This window comes from Camelus dromedarius, chromosome 12 (assembly GCF_036321535.1).
Source record: "Camelus dromedarius isolate mCamDro1 chromosome 12, mCamDro1.pat, whole genome shotgun sequence".
Lineage (NCBI taxonomy): Eukaryota > Metazoa > Chordata > Mammalia > Artiodactyla > Camelidae > Camelus > Camelus dromedarius.
The window spans coordinates 47,166,374-47,186,030 of record NC_087447.1 but is presented as its reverse complement, the minus strand read 5'-3'; the positions used below and the strand labels follow the sequence as shown (position 1 = coordinate 47,186,030).

General features: G+C 42.7%; 1 protein-coding gene across 2 annotated transcripts in view; it reads left to right on the top strand.

Annotated features, from left to right (window-relative positions):
- CLPB (ClpB family mitochondrial disaggregase) overlaps nt 1-19,657 on the top strand; it is a 150,879-nt gene that overhangs the window by 65,457 nt on the left and 65,765 nt on the right. For both annotated transcript variants that reach the window (XM_064492668.1, XM_010989160.3), the window contains one exon: nt 5,278-5,381. In XM_064492668.1, the coding sequence (XP_064348738.1) occupies nt 5,278-5,381 (104 nt within the window). The remainder of the gene's footprint in view (nt 1-5,277; nt 5,382-19,657) is intronic.

Here is a 19,657-nt window from a genome sequence, read left to right as displayed (position 1 = left end):
TATATTTATACAATGAAATACTACTCAGCCATAAAAAGTACTTAGCCCCACTGTACGCTTGAGAAAATAAGATACTTGTACCAGGCAGTAAAACAAAGCAGAAAAAAAAAAAAACTGTTCTCTGCCTAGGATCAGAGCTTACTGCTCCTACTCACTCTTATCAAGGTCTTGGGCTCTGGACCTGCATTCTCCTCCCTAACTAAGGCCAATCTTCAAGACCTGACCGTTTCTGATTAACAAGATTTGTAGGCACCCCCCCTCCCCGACCCCCAGCCTAGCTACCTCTGTCTTACTGCTGCTTCTCTGCCGCCCTGTTAGCTGGATGCTGTCCCTGACAACCTTCACCTTCAACACTCATGAGGCCCAGTCCTTTTGGTGAGTCAGCTTACTTGGGCAGAGATAAGACCAGAACAGATTCTGATGGGCACATAGAAAGGCAGGTACTGCTACCAGAGCCAAGTCATTAAAGGCCAACTCTAAATCCCCATCCTCTTGGGCTGTAGACATCTCTGACTCCCCAAATGAGTATCAGAAATAGGGTATCTGGAGATTATCTCTAGCCTTTGAGGTTGATACCAACATTGGTAGGCATATCTTTCTACAGATTACCAGAGGCCAAATCCTAAACTGGCTGGAAGGATTGCAGATGTTCATTTTGTAAGCCTTTGCCCAGTGAGAACCTGTGGAGTAGTAAATGTAGTTCCTTTGAGCATGTTATAGAAAAACGTAAGTGAGTAGATTGATATACTCTACCCTCCTTTAATCCAGCTGTTAAGACCACGAAGGCCTAGCCCATATACATCACTGCCCATTTGGCACAGCTACTCAAATTTAACGTGGTGATACCTAAACCCAGCCCTCCAAAGTGACAGCCAGTATGCCAGCACCAGAGCAGAGGGGGTCTTCAGTTGTCCTTTGCTGGATCACCTGGAATTGTAGTGCCTGCCTTCCTTTGTGTTGTCAGATTCTGTATTTCCCTTGTCAGCCAGGTGGGCCAACTCACCGTCTCCTCATGCATGTCACCATCTCCCAGATACAGTTCTGAATTGGGGGATTTATTTCTTCTTCAGCAAAAAGCATCAAAGAGGCAGAAATGTCTTCATTTCCAAAGTCTCCTCACTGCTCTTCCTCATATCTGCTTCTTTTGCCTTGCCTTAACCTCTGATACTGTTGTATTCCTTGGTTTCTGGTTGCTTGCTTGTTTTGTGGTCTTCTGTTTCCTTTGGCCTCTAGTCCTTGACATTTGACCTGGCTTTTGACTCTCTGACTCACATCTCTGCTGCCTGGTGTCTGGCCCTTGGTTCTCTTTTGACTATGAACTTCTTGGCACTCCCTGTGCCTGGCCTGCTGCTAAGCTTACTCTTCTAACCAGCTTTGCCCTAGCTTTCTCTTACCTGGCTGGCCTCCTACCCTGTTTCTGCCCTGCTGCAGCCCATAGGTTCACAAAGTTCTTTTGGTCATCAAAGCTAGTCACGTAGTCCTCTAGCCTGATCTCGGCTCACTTCTCCAAGAAGGGCCTGATCCCCATGGAGCTCTGGGTTATATACTTTGTAAGTATGAGATGACTCTTGGACAAAAAGCTGACTGGCCGTCTGGGAATGTGTTTGGTACCACTCTTGGCCACTGAGCAGCCACAGTTTCTTTAGTCTTAGTTATACCCCACAGTGGAGCTGCTGTCTTTTAGTTTCATTAAAAGTGAAAGGAATCTTCTCCAAGATAGCAGAATGAATCACTAACTTGAATGCTTACCCTCCTTGGCCTCCAAGTTTGTGAAGTGCATTGCCCATTCCCTTTGATTGGGTTAGCAGTCCCAGGGCCTAGTCCCTCTCCTCTCACCATCCTGCCAGACCACTCTCTGCCCTCTGGGGCCAAGGGCAGCATACTTGGTTGCTTGGACACGTCTTGCAGCCTGCAAATTAGATAGACAGAATCAATACTCATGAACCTGAAAAGGCCCAGGTAGCACAGTTAGTGACACTAGCTGCCTGGAGGGACAGACTGCCATGGGAAGGAGTGTGATTGAAAGGTGATTGGACACAGCAGCTGAGGATTAACCAAATTATGTCCCTTTGAGTTTAGATCGACACACTCTTCTCACTTAGATTTTAAAACAAGCCAACTTGTGCAGAATGTTGAGGAGCTGCCTTCTTAACACAGGGCTGTGCCAGTGTGAGTCCTAGGGGGTGATTAGGTATAGTCTGGAGCCCACTTCAGTCCAGATTCATGTTACTGTCAGTAAGATTATATGGACAGAGAGAAGAGAGCTCATGCCTGTGGATCTCCTTCTATGTGCCAGGCACTGTGGAGTTTTACATACTTATCTCATAACCTATAAGGGAAGCATCACAATCTCTCTTATTGTGGTGAGGAAATGGAGTCTCAGAGGTATAGTAACTTGTCCAAGACCATAGTTAGTTAATGATAGAGCTTTGATTTGAACCCAGGTTTCCCTGTACTTGTTATGAAATGCCATGCTGTCTTTCTAGTTTGTGTCTTAGCTCATACTTCTTTTGACTTCCCCATAGCCCAACCACAAGGTCAGGTGCATAGTAATGATAACTAATGTTTGTTGACTTATATGTCATTATATTATGACTAACACAGTCAACATGAGCTAGATACTCTTAATATCTCTCATAATTATGATTGCAAAATGATGATTTTTCTAATTTCATTATTTCTTCTATGTTTATTAGTTGTCATTCTACAGTAGAGAATTTTCCCTTAGCCTCCATAGACTTATTTTCAATGTATACTCTTGGAATCTTAGTTTACTCAATGGGTTATATCCCATTAATTTCATTATTCATGTTGATGCTCAGATTGTCTCAGACATTAAAGCCAACATTTTTAACCTCTGTCCCATACTACATCCCTCTATATCAGCTATTTCTCTCATTGCCTTCAGTTAGTTTGACTATCTCTAACAGCCTTTTTGTACCCTCTTAACTTTTAATCTTCTAGGAAACAGGAAGACTAATGTCAGTCTTCTTCAAATTATATGTAAGCTATGAGCAAATAGTCTCCAATTGAGAACCTGACAGACTGCTATGAATTAAATAGCTGACTTTTAGACATGGATTTTAGATGTTGCTTAGAGACCCTTCTCATTTCTCTTTGGGATCATAATTCATATCCTGGATAAATTACCTGTAAAAGGTGATTCTTAAGATCCTTTTAGGTAAGGTGAGTAGACAGGAGACTCACTTGACCGTGTTAGATCAGATGTAGAAGAACCTCATCTACGTGGGAGATGGATTCTAGTTCTTTGACTTACCTATGAGGACTGTGTGTTCGTGTGCATGGGAGTTATTGAAATTCATTCATCCATTCAGCAAATAATTGGGCCAGGTCCCTGTGCCTGTTGAAGGTAATGAAATTCAAACCAGTTGGTACAGGAAAAGCTAACAACACTGCTGGTTACAAACACTGAAAAACTAGCAAAGGAGAAAAACTAAAACTATAGTTTGGCTTTTTAATAGTTATAATAATTAGAGTAATTTTTTTAAATGCTTGCCATTTATGCCTTAAAAAGCATTAATAGTTTTGAAGGCCAGTAAGCAGAAGATTAACATAACAAGAGAAAAATAGGCAAAAGACATCATTCATGAAAATAAAAACACAATTGATTATTGTGTTTCATGAAAAAAGAAACACAGCTGACTGCTAAACATTTTTTTAACTCCTACCTCACTAGTAATCAGAGAAATGTAAGTTGAAACAGCCATGTGATTCCATTTTCTGTTTACCAGATTAACACATTATGAAAAAGAAGAAAACCACCCTATTTTGGTGAGAGGAAGGCAGACAGTTACTCTCATCTTTCCTTTGCTAGTAAGGATAAAAATTGGTACAATCTTTCTGGAAGACAGTTTAGTAACATTTATCAAAAGCCTTAAAAGTGGTTTTGTTTATCTAGAACTTCATCTCCTAAGAATTTATTCAAAGGAAGTAGAGATTGTTATTGAAATATTAAAAATAATCTAATGTTTTACAATTGGGGATTGGCTATGGACTGGCCTTATAGTAGAATACTGTGGAGTCGTTTAAAACCATGTAGTAGACGAATATTTAATACATAGAAGGTGTTTAGGGAGAGTTTATGTATAATCCCATTTTTTGTAAATAAAAATATGCATACATCAAAAAAACTGGAAAGATGTTATATATTCTAAAGCATTTTTTTCTTTTTGATCAGCTATATTTTCTGAATTTTTTTATAGTGAACATGAACCTTTTTTTATTAGGAGAAAGGAAAGGAAAGGATTAGCAGAAGCATGATGTATTAGAAGGGAAACTAACATATGCGGAGCACTTCCTGAGTGAAGCACTGTGCTTTATAAATTCACCAAGTTTAACCCCACTATGGAGACTACGGACTCTCATCCTATTCCCACCAGTCCATTCTCACCCAGCCACTGGAGTGATTCTTCTAATAGCGAAAGTTTGGAAGGAAACACACCAAACTATAAATAAGTGGTTACGCTTGGAATTTACATTAAGGAGATGGCTGTAAGGGAAGACTTTCATTTTTCAATTTAATATTACAGTATGATTTGCATTTTTTAAAATATGTATATATCTTTTGAAGTGAGGGGGAAAGCATGTGTTGCCACATCACTTTCTCTTTAAGCCCTTCAGTGAGCCCTTACCTCAGCCCCCACTTCTCTTCCCCTTACATCCTCTATTCTAACTCTACTTTCTTTGGGTGAAGCATCATACTCTTTTGCCTCCAAGATTTGTAAATGCATTGGGCCCGCCCCCTTCACATCCCAGATGTGGCTACTCAACCTTTCAATACCTTAAATACCACATCCTCTGGGAGGTTTTTCTTGTGATTCTCTGCTTTAGTTTCCTACCGCAGCTGGTGTTTCTCCCATCATAGCCTTTATCACACTTCTTTGTAATTTTATACTAAATTGTTATCATTCCCAGAAGAGACAGTAAGCTCCCTGAGGGCACGGACCCTAGCACCTCAAACTAGAACATAGTAAATATTTGATAAGTAACTGTTGAATAAACACTTCACATTTAATAGTTGTGGAAGCTGAGGCTTAGAGAGGTGTTAGATAACTTGTCCAGAGCCTCTCAGCCAGTAAAGTTTCAGAGCCAACTTTCCTACCCTTGTCTTTGACACTCGCACAGCTTGTGTTCTTTCCACTGTACTGCTCACATGAGCAAAGGCAGATCCGATCCCCAAACATGCCTCAGAATCTTGGTCTCTACTTCCTTGGCCTTTCCTGTTTTTGACACTTGTGTCTTTCTCTGTTCTTCCAGTATAGTGCGGGTCCTGCTTGCTGCTGGTGCTGACCCAAACCTTGGGGATGATTTCACCAGTGTTTACAAGACCGCCAAGGAACAGGGAATCCATTCTTTAGAAGGTAAGTGTGGGCTACCCTACTGTTATGAGAACTCTGCTCCCCCTGGCTTCCAGGCAGCCTTGAGGTGTACCAGCTCTTCCAGCAACTCAGGGTGAGAGCCTGCACATCCCTCATCCTCTGGGAACTCATGGATAACCCAAAGGGCTTGGACAGATGTCCTTCACAGTCACCTCTGGCTCTATAATTTATGTCACTTCCAGTCTTGGGGAATAAGCTAGAGGCCCAATTTCATGACCTGGAGGAGGGGTGGGAGAACCTTTTAACTGGTGTTCTCCCCAAAGTGCCTCAACCTGTGGAGTCTCAGATGAAGGGACAATGGAGTAGGTTTCCAGAAAATAATTAAGGCAACTGCATGGAATGTGGATTTATTCTTAGACTACTTCCTGCAGACTTACCCTGTCCCAGCCCTACCCCAGAACCAGAAAGCAGCCTCACAGGTTTCCTCAGCCTCAGAAGTCCCTCAACACTACTCTGAGTACTATATTTTCCCCCTCCTATATGTGAAATATAATCCTCTCTCTGGGACTGGCCCTTTAACGTGCTGAATGACCCAGGACAAAGAATGGACCTTCTCTATGCCTTGATGTTTGTGCTTGTAAAATGGGGTGGTCATCAGTGCCTCCCTGGGGGTGTTTTGTAGGTGATTGCTTGGACTTCTCCAGAGGAAAGAGGTGCTGTGTACCTGTACCAGGGCTTGGTCACGTGTCCATTTGGAGGGTACTTGGGCAAGTTAGTCCATGTTGCCTCTTTTGAGTAGTTCTTCGAAAATGAAGTTGAGAAGAGGGCAGGCTGCTTTGACTGTAGAGAGAAATGAGTATTTCATGTTTGAGCTTTGCTTGTCCAGATTGGCCCCACTGCCCACCCATTATCCTAGATCCCTTGCAGAGCCTGAGATTCCCCTCACTTTCCAGGAGCAGGGCAGCTGAGCAGTGGCTGCCTTAGGGTTGGCAGTGATGCCAGGACAGACAGCCTTGCTGACTGCCTGACGTTCCAAACATTGACCCGAAGGGAGGTTCAGCCAAGGGGAGGAGTGTATTCAGCCCTCAGAGCTGACAGTGAGGCTTCCAGACTACCATGTATGGTAGCCCAGAGCGGAAGTGTCATTGCTGCCTCAGCAAGGTGTCTCAAATCAGCAGCATGTGGGAAATGTCAAGAGCATCAGAGCGTTGCTGCCCAGGTGAAGTGTGAAGTTGCCCTCCCTCTGCTCCTCTGCTCTCCACCTCTCTGAACCTGCTCCTTCCATCAAGCTCCCTTGCTGTGGTTCAGTCCTCCACAGAGCCTTCACTGTCCTTGGCAATGATTGCAACTTGCCCTCAGCTGTTCTGAATGTTTTCTAAATCTTGGCCCTGTATATGGTTATTTGAACTCTGATCTGCTCATATGTCTTTTCTCTCCTCATCAGCTGACAGTTCCATGTGCAGGCCATGACTTATGCCTCCTTGGATTTCCCATTGAGCTGGAGGAATCATGTTGACCTTGTTTCAAACAGAGGAGAATTTCATGAGTACCACACTTGCCTGGTGTTAGCAGCCTGATACGTGGGGACTCAGCTTATAGGCTGTCCTCTCCTCACTCAGACACAGCATTGCTACCCTCTCCGCTGTCTTCTGTTCAGACGTTCTCACCAAAAAAGCATTTGCTGGAAGGGCAGGGCCAGGTGGAAGGGAAGGGTTATTTGAGTGCCTTCTCATCTGCTCTTAGGGTCCTGACAGGACTCAGTAAGCATTTTCGATTTCACAGAATCTCAGAGCTGTGAAGCTATCTAGTCTAACCTCTGCTGTCACACAAGCCCCTACTCCTGCATTCAAGCTTTATACCTTTGTATTCTAATAGTTCAGCTTTCCAGCTTGATGCTTATTCATATTCAACATTCTAGATCAATGGTCTGCAAACTTTATCTGGAACGTGCCAGATGGTAAACATTTTAAGCTTCCTGGGCTAGTTGGTCTCAGTTGTGACTACCCAGCTTGGCCATTGTAGTGCAGGACACAAACAAGTATGCATGGATGTGTTCCAGTAAAACTTTATTAACAAAAATTGGCAGCAGGCTGGATTAGGCGTGTAGGCTGTAGTTTGCCAACCCTGTTCTAGATAATTTTTTTTCTTTCTTTCTTTCCTTCCTTCCTTTATCTTTCTTTACTTTACTTTTCTTTCTTTCTTTTTTTTTTTTTTTTTTTTTTTGTCAACCTCATCTGAATTTTTTTTTATTAACTCTTGAGCTAGTCAGCCTACATTCTAGGTAGGTAGGTAGGTAGACCACAAAAATGTTGGAACAGGCTAGTATATCACTCAAGAAATAAAGATGAAAGTGTTAGCTATCTCTTCTTATTTTGTATGACCTGCAAATTTAGTGAATAGGCTTTCTATGGATTCATTTATTTACTCAAAAATAATTTTTAAAAATTTTATTGATCATGTTCCTATCTAGCAGGCGCTGTTCTAGGTACTGGTGAGTTAGGCAGACAAGATCCCTGCCGTCCTTTACTTTAGAGGCTAGTGTTTGATTAAAAAGTTTACAAGGACTCTATTAAGTATAGAGCCCTGGAGCACATGACTAGGACAATTTAGAAGCATTATTCAGCAGTCACAACTGTAAATCCACCAGACTTTGTTCTTTTTTGGCTTCCATTTCTCCATCTTGTCCACAAAATTGTAAGAGATTTTCTCAGATTTCTTGTTAAAGTAAAAACATGTTTAACATTTGTCTTACTTTCTTACACAGTGACCCTTTCCCAAAAGGCAGTAGGTTATTCTGGCCTGGTTTCATCTTGTCCTTAGGGAACCCATTCTGGTGCCCAGTAAGCACCTAAGTCTTTAAAAACCATTAAAAATAAATAATTCTTGATTTAAATAATAAATTTTGTCAACAGTCATTGACAAACACACTGCTCTGTGGCTTGCAAGATCTACCTCTCTCAGTAGCTTTTCCCCCTTTTTTTTTCAATTTCAGACTACCTTTGCTGGCCACAGTTTTCTGGCAGCTTATCTGATTTTACCTGGTCTATCAGTTTGGATGTACTCTGCTATCTGGCTTCATGTGCTCTGCTTTCTGACTCTGGGCCTGGAGAGTGACAGTCCTTTAAAATCATCTCAGGGTTCTCCTCTCCTTACCAGCCTAATAAGCCTTTAGCTCCTTCTTAAACATATTTTTTCTCCTTTTTCTATATAAAGATACCTTATTCATTCATCTGTTCAACCAGTATTTATTGATTGCCCACTGTATGTCAGGCACTGTACCCAGCTCTAGATCATTTTCATTGATGAAGTAGAAACAAAAGAATCCTGTGGTTCTTTGGATTGGACTGACTTTTTCACAGGAAGCTGCCTGACTTGCGGAGATGTGTGAGGAGGTTAAGTTGAAAAAGAGATGCAAGTTCCTTTCCCAGAGTACGTGTAGGCAAATTCACAAGCACAGAAGAGTCCATCAGTATTAGAACATAGAGTCAGTTCCAAAGTCCATCAAGTTCACTAAATTTCTAATAGATATTTCTGTGGGACTCAGCCTATGCTCAGTACTGAAGGGAAGTGTGACTTCTAGTTTGTGACCTTGGCATGACTTCCCTAAAGCCCAGTAATATATTCCTTGTCTGCCTTATCAGTATTGCTGTGAAGATGCAGAGGTAAAGTATGTGATGTGTGAATTGTGAAATACTCTACAGTTGTAGTTGCTTATTAGTTTTGTTTATTTATGATTCAGCTGTAGTTACTGAGTGTCAGGCACTCTGCCAGATGCTGGGAATAAATAAATAAAAATGAACATGGTCTAGCCCCTCTACAGTGCTCCCAGTCAAATAAAAAGACAGACCAAGAATAGACACCGCAGTGTAGGATGATAAATGCAAAGGTAGTCAGATGTACAAAAGATATAGGAGCACTGATATAGGTAGTGATGCCCTCTACCTGAGGGCAGGCGGGTGTCTGGGAAGTATCACAGGATAAGTGACTTTGAATTGGGTCTTAAGGATGAGTCAGAGGCTGCCAGGCAGACTAAGAGGGATGGACTTTCCAGGCAGAAGGAACTACACATGCAGAGACATGGGGTAGGTGACAGCAGGTGGAATTACCTGCCATGGTGCTGAGGAGAACAGCAGGAAGTAAGGCCTGAGAGCTCCCTCTCAATTGAGGGGAATGCTCAATTTACATTTGCATTTTAGGTGAACCATTCTGATTGGGAAAGAATGGTCCCATGAATTGAAGGGAAAGATAAGCAATGGTTCTTGATGTTTTAGGGATGATGGACACCTTTGAGAATTGGATGAGAAGCTATGCTCTTCTTCGTCAAAATGCACTTCTGATTTCTGGGGATTCCTAAAAGAGATCTTTGCAACTGGAGAAAATAGATGTTAGGAAAATATTAGGAAGTGGATGAGTATTCAGTGGAATGTGGGAATCGATGGAAAAGGAGTGCCCGTCTGTCACCTTGGTTTCTGCTTTGGTTGAACCGTTGGATGTGTGGGTCTGGAGCACAAAGGAGAAGCCTGGCAGGAGATGGGGATTTGGGAGTCACCAGCATCTTATTGGTAGTTAAAACAATGGATGTGACTGAAATGCTCAAGGAAAGGAGTTAAAGTGAGGGGATGGGAGGATAAGTCCCTCACTCAGGGTACCAGCATTTAAGTTGTGAGGAGGAAAGAAGGATCCAGGCAGAGACCAAAAGGGATGGAGAGGTTGCCGGGCTTTCTCTCAGAGAGGCTCTGTATCTGTTCTGCCTGCTCAGAATGGGCACAACGTAGAGAGGAAAGAAACCTCTTTGCTGAGACTTTGTCATCGGTTGCCTCGTTGAAGTATGTCTCCTGTTTTGCCTATGGTATTGCTCTAGCAAGAAGCCTGCTCAGTTGGCACATTACAGTATCTTCCACCCTTGTCAAGGTTGGTGTTTCTGGGTAGAGGGCAGGTCTGCTGGTGCAGGTGACATGGGGATGCTTGACCTTATTAGCCTGACTGTTCTGTCCATTCTCTCCAGCCCTCAGAGTGGCATCTTCAAAGGCACAGTGGTGTCCTGGAGAAAGGTCAGGTTTTGGTGCCAGGAAGTCATGGTTCATCTAAGTTTTGTCACTTAACCAGCTGTGTGAAGCAAGTGGCTTGAGGTTCTTGAATTTCAGTTTTCTCATCTGTAACATAAGGATAACAATACCCATCTTAAAGGGTTGTTTGGTGACATGTGGTGAAGAATTTCTCTATGGAGTTGGGTCTTGGCTCAGTGTAAGGCAGGAAACCTGCCTTGGAGATACTGAGCAAGTCACCACTCAAGGGGCACTGACGGTGCTGTCTGCCCATCAGGGATTCTGTAAAGGGTCATTAGATTATATGGCCTCCCAGGTTCCTGTCAGCCATGTGATTTCTAAGGCTCTAGAAACTTTGTGCTCACCATCAGAGCAAGTTATTTACTAAGAAGAAATATGGTTTGAGCTGGGCTTTGGAGAGTGAATAAAAGATATTCTAAGCAGGGACACAGGTTGAGCAAAGGCACACAAGGGGGATGCGTGGAGGGGAGCTCAGAGATCACAGCTGCTTCTCTGTCAGATCATTCCCTGACCTTGACCACATTCCATTCAGTGCCTTGAGCCCCACCCATTCCCACTCTAGGAGAGTTCCACTTGTGGCTGTCTGATGGGTGGTGGGCCCCAGTCCTCAGATGGAGGAGGCAATAAATTAATGGTAACAGTAAACAAGTTGCCCAGCTGGGGATGCCGCTGGCTGCTTGCAAGTAACTGTTATAAACATTGGGTGTCTGGGGCTGTCAGAAATGCAAGAAAGCATTAGGAGTGCCTCTCATGTGCACAATTAAAACAATAAAACACAGCAGAAACGTGGCCAGAGCAGGCTATAAGTCAGCTTCTCTTCTCAGTTCCAAGTGGCAGCTGAATAAAGATGAGTTGTGCAGAAGCTGGGTTGGCATAGGGCCCTTCTGTGGGTAGAGGGCCTGGCTTGCCCAGCTGGACCTGCCAAAGACAACATCACCAGCTGGGTGGCCCTCTTCCCACAGCCCCAGGGGCCGCAGGTCCTGGCCTGCTCCAGCTGACCTCCCCATCTCTGTGTCTTCAGATGGGGGACAGGACGATGCAAGCTGGTACATCACAAACCAGTGGACAAGTGCCCTGGAGTTCAGGAGATGGCTAGGAGTCCCCACTGGCGGTAATGGAACTGCTCTCTATAATATTTCTCCCCCTCGCCAGGACATGCTAAGGAGTAGTCTTATCCTAGCTCATCTATCTAATGTAAGTTAACACCCAGCACCCACTGCATGCCCAGCCCTACACAGGCACAACAGAGAGGTGTGCCCTTGGAGATGCAAACTCCAATGGGAGTAGTAAGGCTCCTAAGGACATAAAAGAGAGCTTCTTAAAACAAATTCCTGTCCCTGCCCCTGAGATTCTGATTTAGTATGTCTGGGGTGGGACCTGAGATTTTGTATTTCTAACAGACTTCCACTCTTTGAGTAGCATGACCTAGGCTACTTGTGCTTGAACTGCTTTAAAAAACTCAACTGGACCTTCTCCTCTCTAGAAAAGACCTTATTTTGCCACTTTAAGTTTCATTCCTAGAGAGTCTGTGTGTTTAAGCCGTGGTATTATGGGTGTACAGAACACTTTATAGCTGTGACACCTGGAACAATTTTCTGTACCTGGAGGCTCTGTCTCTTTATTTGTAAAAAAAAAAATAAAGGTTATTGCGAGAGTTAAAGGTAGTATATTTAGCCCTAGCCTAAAACTTGGAACATAGAAGGAATTCCATTAATGTAAATTTCTGTTTTTACACATCATTGTTACCCTTGTTGGGTATTGGCTATTATGGAATTTCATTGAGAGTCTTTGACACAGCTTCCAAATGCTTTTCAGTGGTAGCAAACTATTATCTGCAAAGAGCCAAACATTATTTCAGAGTCTAAGGAATGACTTGGCCATCACCTGACTGTGTGATCTTGGGTGATTCTTTTTACCTCTCTGAGCTTTGATTTTTCTCATCTGAGAGAATAATATTTTTTACACCATAGGCTTATTGTAAAGATCAAATTGGAGTACTTACGAAATTTTTGAGAAAATACAAGATATCACGCACATGTAAAATGCTAGCAAGAACAGCAATTAATAAAGAATGAAGACATGACCAAGACAATGTTTGACAAGGGTCCAGTCAGAGGTACAGGTAACAAAGACTATCAGAGGAAGCTCAGGGAAGAGAATCTCTAGCTGAAGCATCAGGAAATAAAATGGGATTTGAGCCTTGAAGTATAAGAAAATTTTATGGAGGGGCCTGTAAGTGGGTATGATTGGATGTGATTCAGAGAAGGGATATGTTATGTCCAAAACATTCAGAGCTAGGAAGCAGAAAAAATATGTTTCAGGGCTGCAAGTAAACTTGTTAGGCTGAAACATCCATGCATCAGAAGATTCATTTTAGAGGGTAATAAGCAGTAAAGGTGTAGTTAGTAGATTGGGGCCAGATAAGGATGCTTCGACGTTATCCTTTAGGCAGAGTAGTCTTGAAGGTCTTAGAGGAGATGGTACTGCAGGAACTGATTCCTTCCGGGGTGGAAAAGGGGGAGATGATAATAAGATGATGATGATGATGATGATGATGATGATGATGATGATGATGATGATGATGATGATGATGATGATGATGATGATGATGATGATGATGGTGGTGGTGGTGGTGGTGGTGGTGGTGATGGTGGTGGTGATGATGATGATGATGATGATGATAGCTACAGCAGCAGGTAACATTTATTGACACTGTGTGCTCACAGCAACCTCATAATGTAAGCACTAAAGGAAACTGAGGCAGAGAGATGATGTCAAATGCCAGCAGAACTGCTGTTGAGGAGAACCTAGCAGCCATATCAGCCTGTATGCACTCCACACTTAGCTCAACAATTCCAGCTTGTCCAGGGTCTTGGAAGACTTGGGAATCTGCCATGCCAAAAATTGTTTGGGCAAGTTATTATTTTTAATAATGTCCCTGCCTCTTCCTCATCATTGTCAGAGTCTTGTCACACCTCCAGCACCAGTGGTTCTACATGTCATTTCTCAGCAGTCTCAGCCACTATAGAGTCACTAGGATGAGCAATGCAATGTCCATCCATCAGGCCTTTTGGCCAACTTCAAGATTAAGTGTATCAGGCAGTTAGGTTAATTGTTTCCATCCTTTTAGCCCTCCAAACCTGTATATACATTTGACTAGGAGAGGGAGATAGACTAGTTGACATGTTTTATTAAAAAGAATAAATTTGATGCATTTATAAAAATAAGAAACAAACTGGGATGGGGTGGCAAAGAATTAGTCTTGTGATTTTTAACTGATTTACATATTCTGTGTATAAATATTTTTTCATCAAAAGTTCCAAATCAGGGATGAGTCCCACACACCACACAAAATATATTAGAGACATTTATATGGATAGCAGGAAGGGAGACAGAGGGCTGAAATTTTCCAGGCACCCAGTGATTGATGGGGGCTGAGGCTCCCCCTGACGCTTTATTGAGTTTCCGATGATTATCTCTCGCTGAGACATTTTTTACAGATGACGGTCGAGCTGTCACAATGGACCATGGGGGAAAAAACCCAACAATAATAACACTTTAATCTTTTTACTGCACTGCTCCCTAGTATCTCAGATTCATCTTCCCTGACGCACGCAGTTCATTATTCTGCCCCTCCCTGGATGGGAGATAAAAGAAAATAAATACATATGTAGACACACTTACCCACATACATACACACACACGGAGTGTATATAAGAGACCACCCCAGGACGAGAGAGGGGCAGAATTTATTGTTCTTTTTGCAAGTGTTGAGGTTTATTAGTAGGGATGCTGGGTTGGCTTGGAATTGGCTATTAATTACAGCATTTTGTATTTGTTTTTTATTGCGAGTTTTTAACATCTTGAAGAAAAGTCAGAGGGAAAGACACGCTGGTGTAGAGATGGGGAGCACAGAGGGACCAAGTTTGGCCAACCAAATAGCATGGCTGGCTGAGAAGCAGAGAGGGCAGGCTCCTTCCTCTTATTGCCAGAGAATCCCTGGGCCTGAAAGACTCCTGCTTTGGTTAGGATCGAGGTCAGGGTAGGGGAGTGAGGAGAAGGTGAGCTCAGGCTAATTTTGGACAAATCAAAGGGACTGTAGATCCCTGTGAGCGTGTTACCTGTCTGAGAGTTAGGAGAGGTGGGAGGTGGTAGAGGTTCAGACGGAGTGTTGATGGGTCTATAGATAACAGAGTAACAGATTATTAAGAGTTTACCCCACTCTTTGCATTTGATGGTGTGCAGGTGAGACATGGGTTCTGGAAAGCTCTACCTGAGTCTGCAGTCCGAGGAGGGTCCTGGGCCAGAGAGGTTGCCACACTGAACATCTGAGGCCACAAGCAGGGTCAGCAGCCTATCAGCTTACGCTTCCAGACCAACCTTCCTGCTCTCCTCTTTCCCTTTCACGGGGGGTGAGAGAAGATGGGCTCGGGGGTCTCTATGGGAAGGCTGCCCTTGATGTGTCTCCGATAGAATAAGTGCTAACCCAGTCTTCTTTTTAATTCATCAAACCTTCCTGAGCTCCTACTGTGTGCCAGCTTCCATGCTGTACTATGATAAAGTATAATGATGTGAGCAGGGTCCTGTTCTTAAGGAGAAACCTTCCAGTCTTTGGGCAGAGAGCATGGTGTCTGTGAGAACCATTTTTAAGCAGAGTCTAGTCCTCTCCAGGCATAGGCCAGCCTAGATGACCATTCTCTAGATGAAAGATAAAGAAATCTATCAGACAGTGTCTGTCCTTCAAAAACTTGTTTTCTGCTTGGGGAAACAAGATTAACATCCATTCACTAAAGAAATATTTACCAAACACCTGCCATATTCAAGAGTGTTACACATGAAGCAATCTGAGAACACAAAAGATTATGTGAAAGAAAGTGTTAACTAATTTGATGTGGACTAGACGGTAGTAGAATGCAGAGAGGAAAGGGAGATCAGTAAAAATCAGGCTTCTTGAGTTGTAAAGAGTGGGTAAAACATAGATAAACGAAAGGAAGAAATCGTGAAGCCGTGTACTTGCATAGAGAAGAGAGTAAAAACCTCAGCATTGAACAGACCAGTTCAGTCATTAACTACTCATAGTCCCTGAAACAAGCTAACCTCTAAATGGCAGCTTCTTCGTTTAGTGAATAGGAATAATAACAGCCTAGTATGAGTCTTGTGAGGAAAATAGTTGTAAAGTTCCTAGCACAGTATCTGGTACAGAGTAAATGCTCAGGAAATGGAGACCATTATTTTTTTTATTACTCCAAGAGTTATATATTTATTTATCTGAGTATTGGAGAAAGACTGATAATATTAGCCTTCAAGACTCACCTGTGACCCTCCATCGAGTATGAAATGGGCTCTCTGCAATGAGCCTGACATTCTACCTTGTTAGCATGAGAGGTGATTCTGGCCTTAATTAGAGTGGCATTAGGTAGAGGAAATGGCACAATAATAAATTTATTACCATTTATTATATCCTTACTACATGCCAGGAAGTGTGCTCTGTCCCTTATATAGATTTTTAATATAACAACTTTACTAAGATTTAATTCACATTCTAAACAGTTCGCTTTATTTAAAGTGTTTAATTCAGTGGCTTATAGTATATTCACAGGGTTTTGACACCATCACCACAATCAATTTTAGAACATTTCTGTCACCCCATAAAGAAACCCCATACCCATTATCAGTCATTCTCCACTTCTCTCAACTCTCCCTTGCCTTAGACAATCACTAATCTACCTTCTGTTTCCATAGGTTTGCCTATTCTGGACACTTCATACAAATGGAATCATGCAATATATGATCTATTGTGACTGAGTTCTTTGACTTGGCGTATTTTCAAGGTTCATCCATGATGTAGCATCTATCAGTACTTCATTCCTTATTCATAGCTGAACAATATTTCATTGATGGCTATACCACATTCAGTTTATCCATGTATCAGTTGAGAGACATTTCAGTTATTTCAGCTTTTGACTATTATGAACAATGCTGCTATAAATGTTCGAGTGCAAGTTCTTGTGTGAACATAATGTTTTCACTTTTCTTGGGTTTATACCTAGGAGTAGAATTGCTGGGTCATATAGTAACCATATGTTTAACCTTTTGAGAAACTACCAGACTGTTTTCCCAAGAGGCTGCACCATTTTACATTTACCCCCAGCCCTGTATGAAGGTTTCAGATTCTCCACATCCTTGCCAACGCGTTATTGCCTGTGTTTTTGACTTTTGCCATCCTAGTGGATGTGAAGTGGTTTTTCATTGTGGTTTTGATTTGTATTTCCCTGTTGGCTAATGATGTTGAACATCTTTTCATGTGGTTTTAGGCCATTTGTATATCGTCTTTGGAGAAATATCTACTCAGATCCTTTGTCCATTTTTTTTCCTTTGTCCGTCTTTGAATAGGGTTTGCCATTGAATCTTGTGAAGTAGGTGATGATATCTATTTCACAGATGAGAAAACAGATTCTCAGAGATGTTAAGTAACTTGATCAAAGTTATACAGTGAATTTTGCTTCCCAGTCTGACTCTGGCCTTCATGCTCTTTCTAATACACAATGCTGCCTACTGAGGATTCATGGTAGGATCACCAGGGGGTAGGATCATCATAGAGGGTCTCACCAACAGGAAGGGAGGAGTTGAAATTCTATTTGGAGACATTAACTAGGGCTAGATAGGAGAGCCTCTGAAAGTCAAACAGAGGAATATCGATACATTACGGGTTCCTAGACAGAGGAGGACATGTTAATTTGAAAATCGCCATATCCTAGGTGTGATCATTTCCTGTAGGAAGGACCCTCAAAGACCAGATCCTCAGAGGTTATCCTTGTGTTTGTCAGGTTAGTCATAGAGTTTCCCTCTCATGCAGACATGCTCTCATCTGTAAAGGCACTGCTAGATGCTGCATGCCATTAGATGGCACAAGTTCCTGGGCGTGGCAGGTAGAGGCTGAGCCTGACAGAAAGACTCTTAGCTAGAGTTGCCTCTCCTCCCCACAGGTCAGCGGTAGTAAAGCTTTTATTATCCAGAGACCACCCACCCTGCCTTACACACCTTTTTTCAGTCTCCCCCATAGACTTAGTAATATGAGGATAGGAGCCATGTCACATTAACTTCTGCATCCTCAGTGCCTAATCCAAGGGAGAAAGTAGATTGGTAAATGTTTTTGGAAATGTTTTTAAAAACCTATTACCAAATTTGATTCTCATGTTTAAATATTTAGTATTCCTCAAATCTTTGCTTGTCATACCCATTTTACAGATTGGAGAATTTAGTAAGTGGCAGAGCTAAGATTCAGGAGTGTATGACGCTTTTACCTTAAATCACTGTTTCTCACTATGGGAGTCAGTGTATTTTTTTGCAGTTTCAGCAGTTTCAGAGTGGCTAGGGCTATGGGAAGGACTTCAGAGACTACTTTCACCTCTGCTGACTCCTTGGCTCTGCTGAGTCTGGGGAATCTTGCGGGGTGTATGTCAGTTGCACACCTGCCATGACATCCCAGCATAGACTTTGCAACATCAAAAAGCAGAAGTGGGAGCAGAAGGGTGACAGAGTGATGCTGTCATTCTCCCTGTGGTCACAGGGTGAAGGGACAGGAATGACTGGCTTGGAGGGAAAGCAGGAGCGTGAGCCCATCTCACCCTGTGTTGGAGGCAGACTGGTAGATATCTTTGTTGGGAAGGGAACAGTTCAATGACTGAAGACCAGCTGTAAACTTGGGGCCTCAAAAGACCACCATGGTGGCCAGCTGGTGAGCCAGCCTTGAACGAGTCACTTTAGCTTCTGCGGGTTTGCCTCCTGTTCCTCAGTGAGCGTGGGTAAGAATGTGAGGGCATGTGTCATACCTCTCCCACAGCTCCTTTCCACATTCAGCTGCTTTTTTTTTTTTTTTTTTTTTTTTTTTTGGATAGAGAAGAGTATGAGCTCTGAAGATCTGGAGGTTTCAGCAAGGTCTCCTGGGACAGGGCTTCTAAAACTGAGCGGTGTGGGGAAAAGCACTTACTGCTAAGAGCACAAAACGGGCCTAGCTGACCTGGACTGGGTCCTCCTCCACTGCTGACTGACCATGGCACTCTACTGAACTTCAACTTCCTCATCTATAAAATGGGGAGAGTGAACGTCCACCTCACAAGGTTATTCTGAAATAAATAAGTGAAGTGCTTTATAGATAATTATGCACAACTCAGTTCCGAGGAGTGTTCCATGGAACACCAGTACTGCAGGATTTTAACCAGGGTTGAGTGGAAGGAGGCTGTCAAACATGAAACTGCTGAGTAATGCCAACTTAAATAGATGGTTCTTACTCAGAACCATGCTTTTCAGAGTGGAACAGTGTATGCAGAATTCCCCAAGCCTCTCTTCACAGAGAGAATGCACTTTTGGAAGCATAAGACTAGACAGTAAGGATAATAGCTGACGTTGACTAAGAGGTACTGTTAGGCCCTGTTCCAAGCCCCTTAACTCACAGTGTCTCATTTAATCCTTACCATATCCCACGAGAGGGCACTATTATCATCTCCACTGACAGATAAAAAAAACTTGGCACAGAGAGGTTAGGTAAGTTACCCAAGATTATACAGTCAGTAAATTCAGAACTGGGAGCTAAACACACATGGTCTTACTCCAGAGCTCACTTTACTTAACAGCCACACTGTACTACCTCTGCTAAATACTATTCACTGGCATCATCATCATTATTATTGTTGTTGTTGTTATTACTATTATTATAAAAAAAAGGTAATATTGGGACCTTATTTATGTATTATGTGTTCATTTGCTGATTCAACAAGTAGTTGTTAAGCACATATTTGTGGCCAGGCACGGTTCTGGGCACTGGGGATCAGCTGTGGGGAAGACAGTCACAGTCACATTTCCTGTCCTCATTGCACTTTTGGTCTAGTGGGGAACATAATCAAGTAAACAGGTGATTGCATTGGAATGTAATAAGTACCATAGTTGGGAGATGCTCAAAATGCTAGGGGAGCTCTATGGAGGAATAACTACTTAGCAAGAATCACTGGAGGAAGTGACTTTTGATCAGAGGCCTAAAAGTGAATTGGAGTTAACCAACTAAAGGCATGGGAGAGCAGAAAATGTTCCAGGCAGTGGAATAGTATTTACAAAAGCTCAGAGGCAAGAAAGAACATTAGGAACAGGATGATGAGAAATGAGACCCCAGAGGGGAACAGGGGCCTTCTTCATGTATGTTCCTTATTAGCTGGGCTGTGGCACTGCTACTCCACTGATGTTTGTCCCTGAACCAAA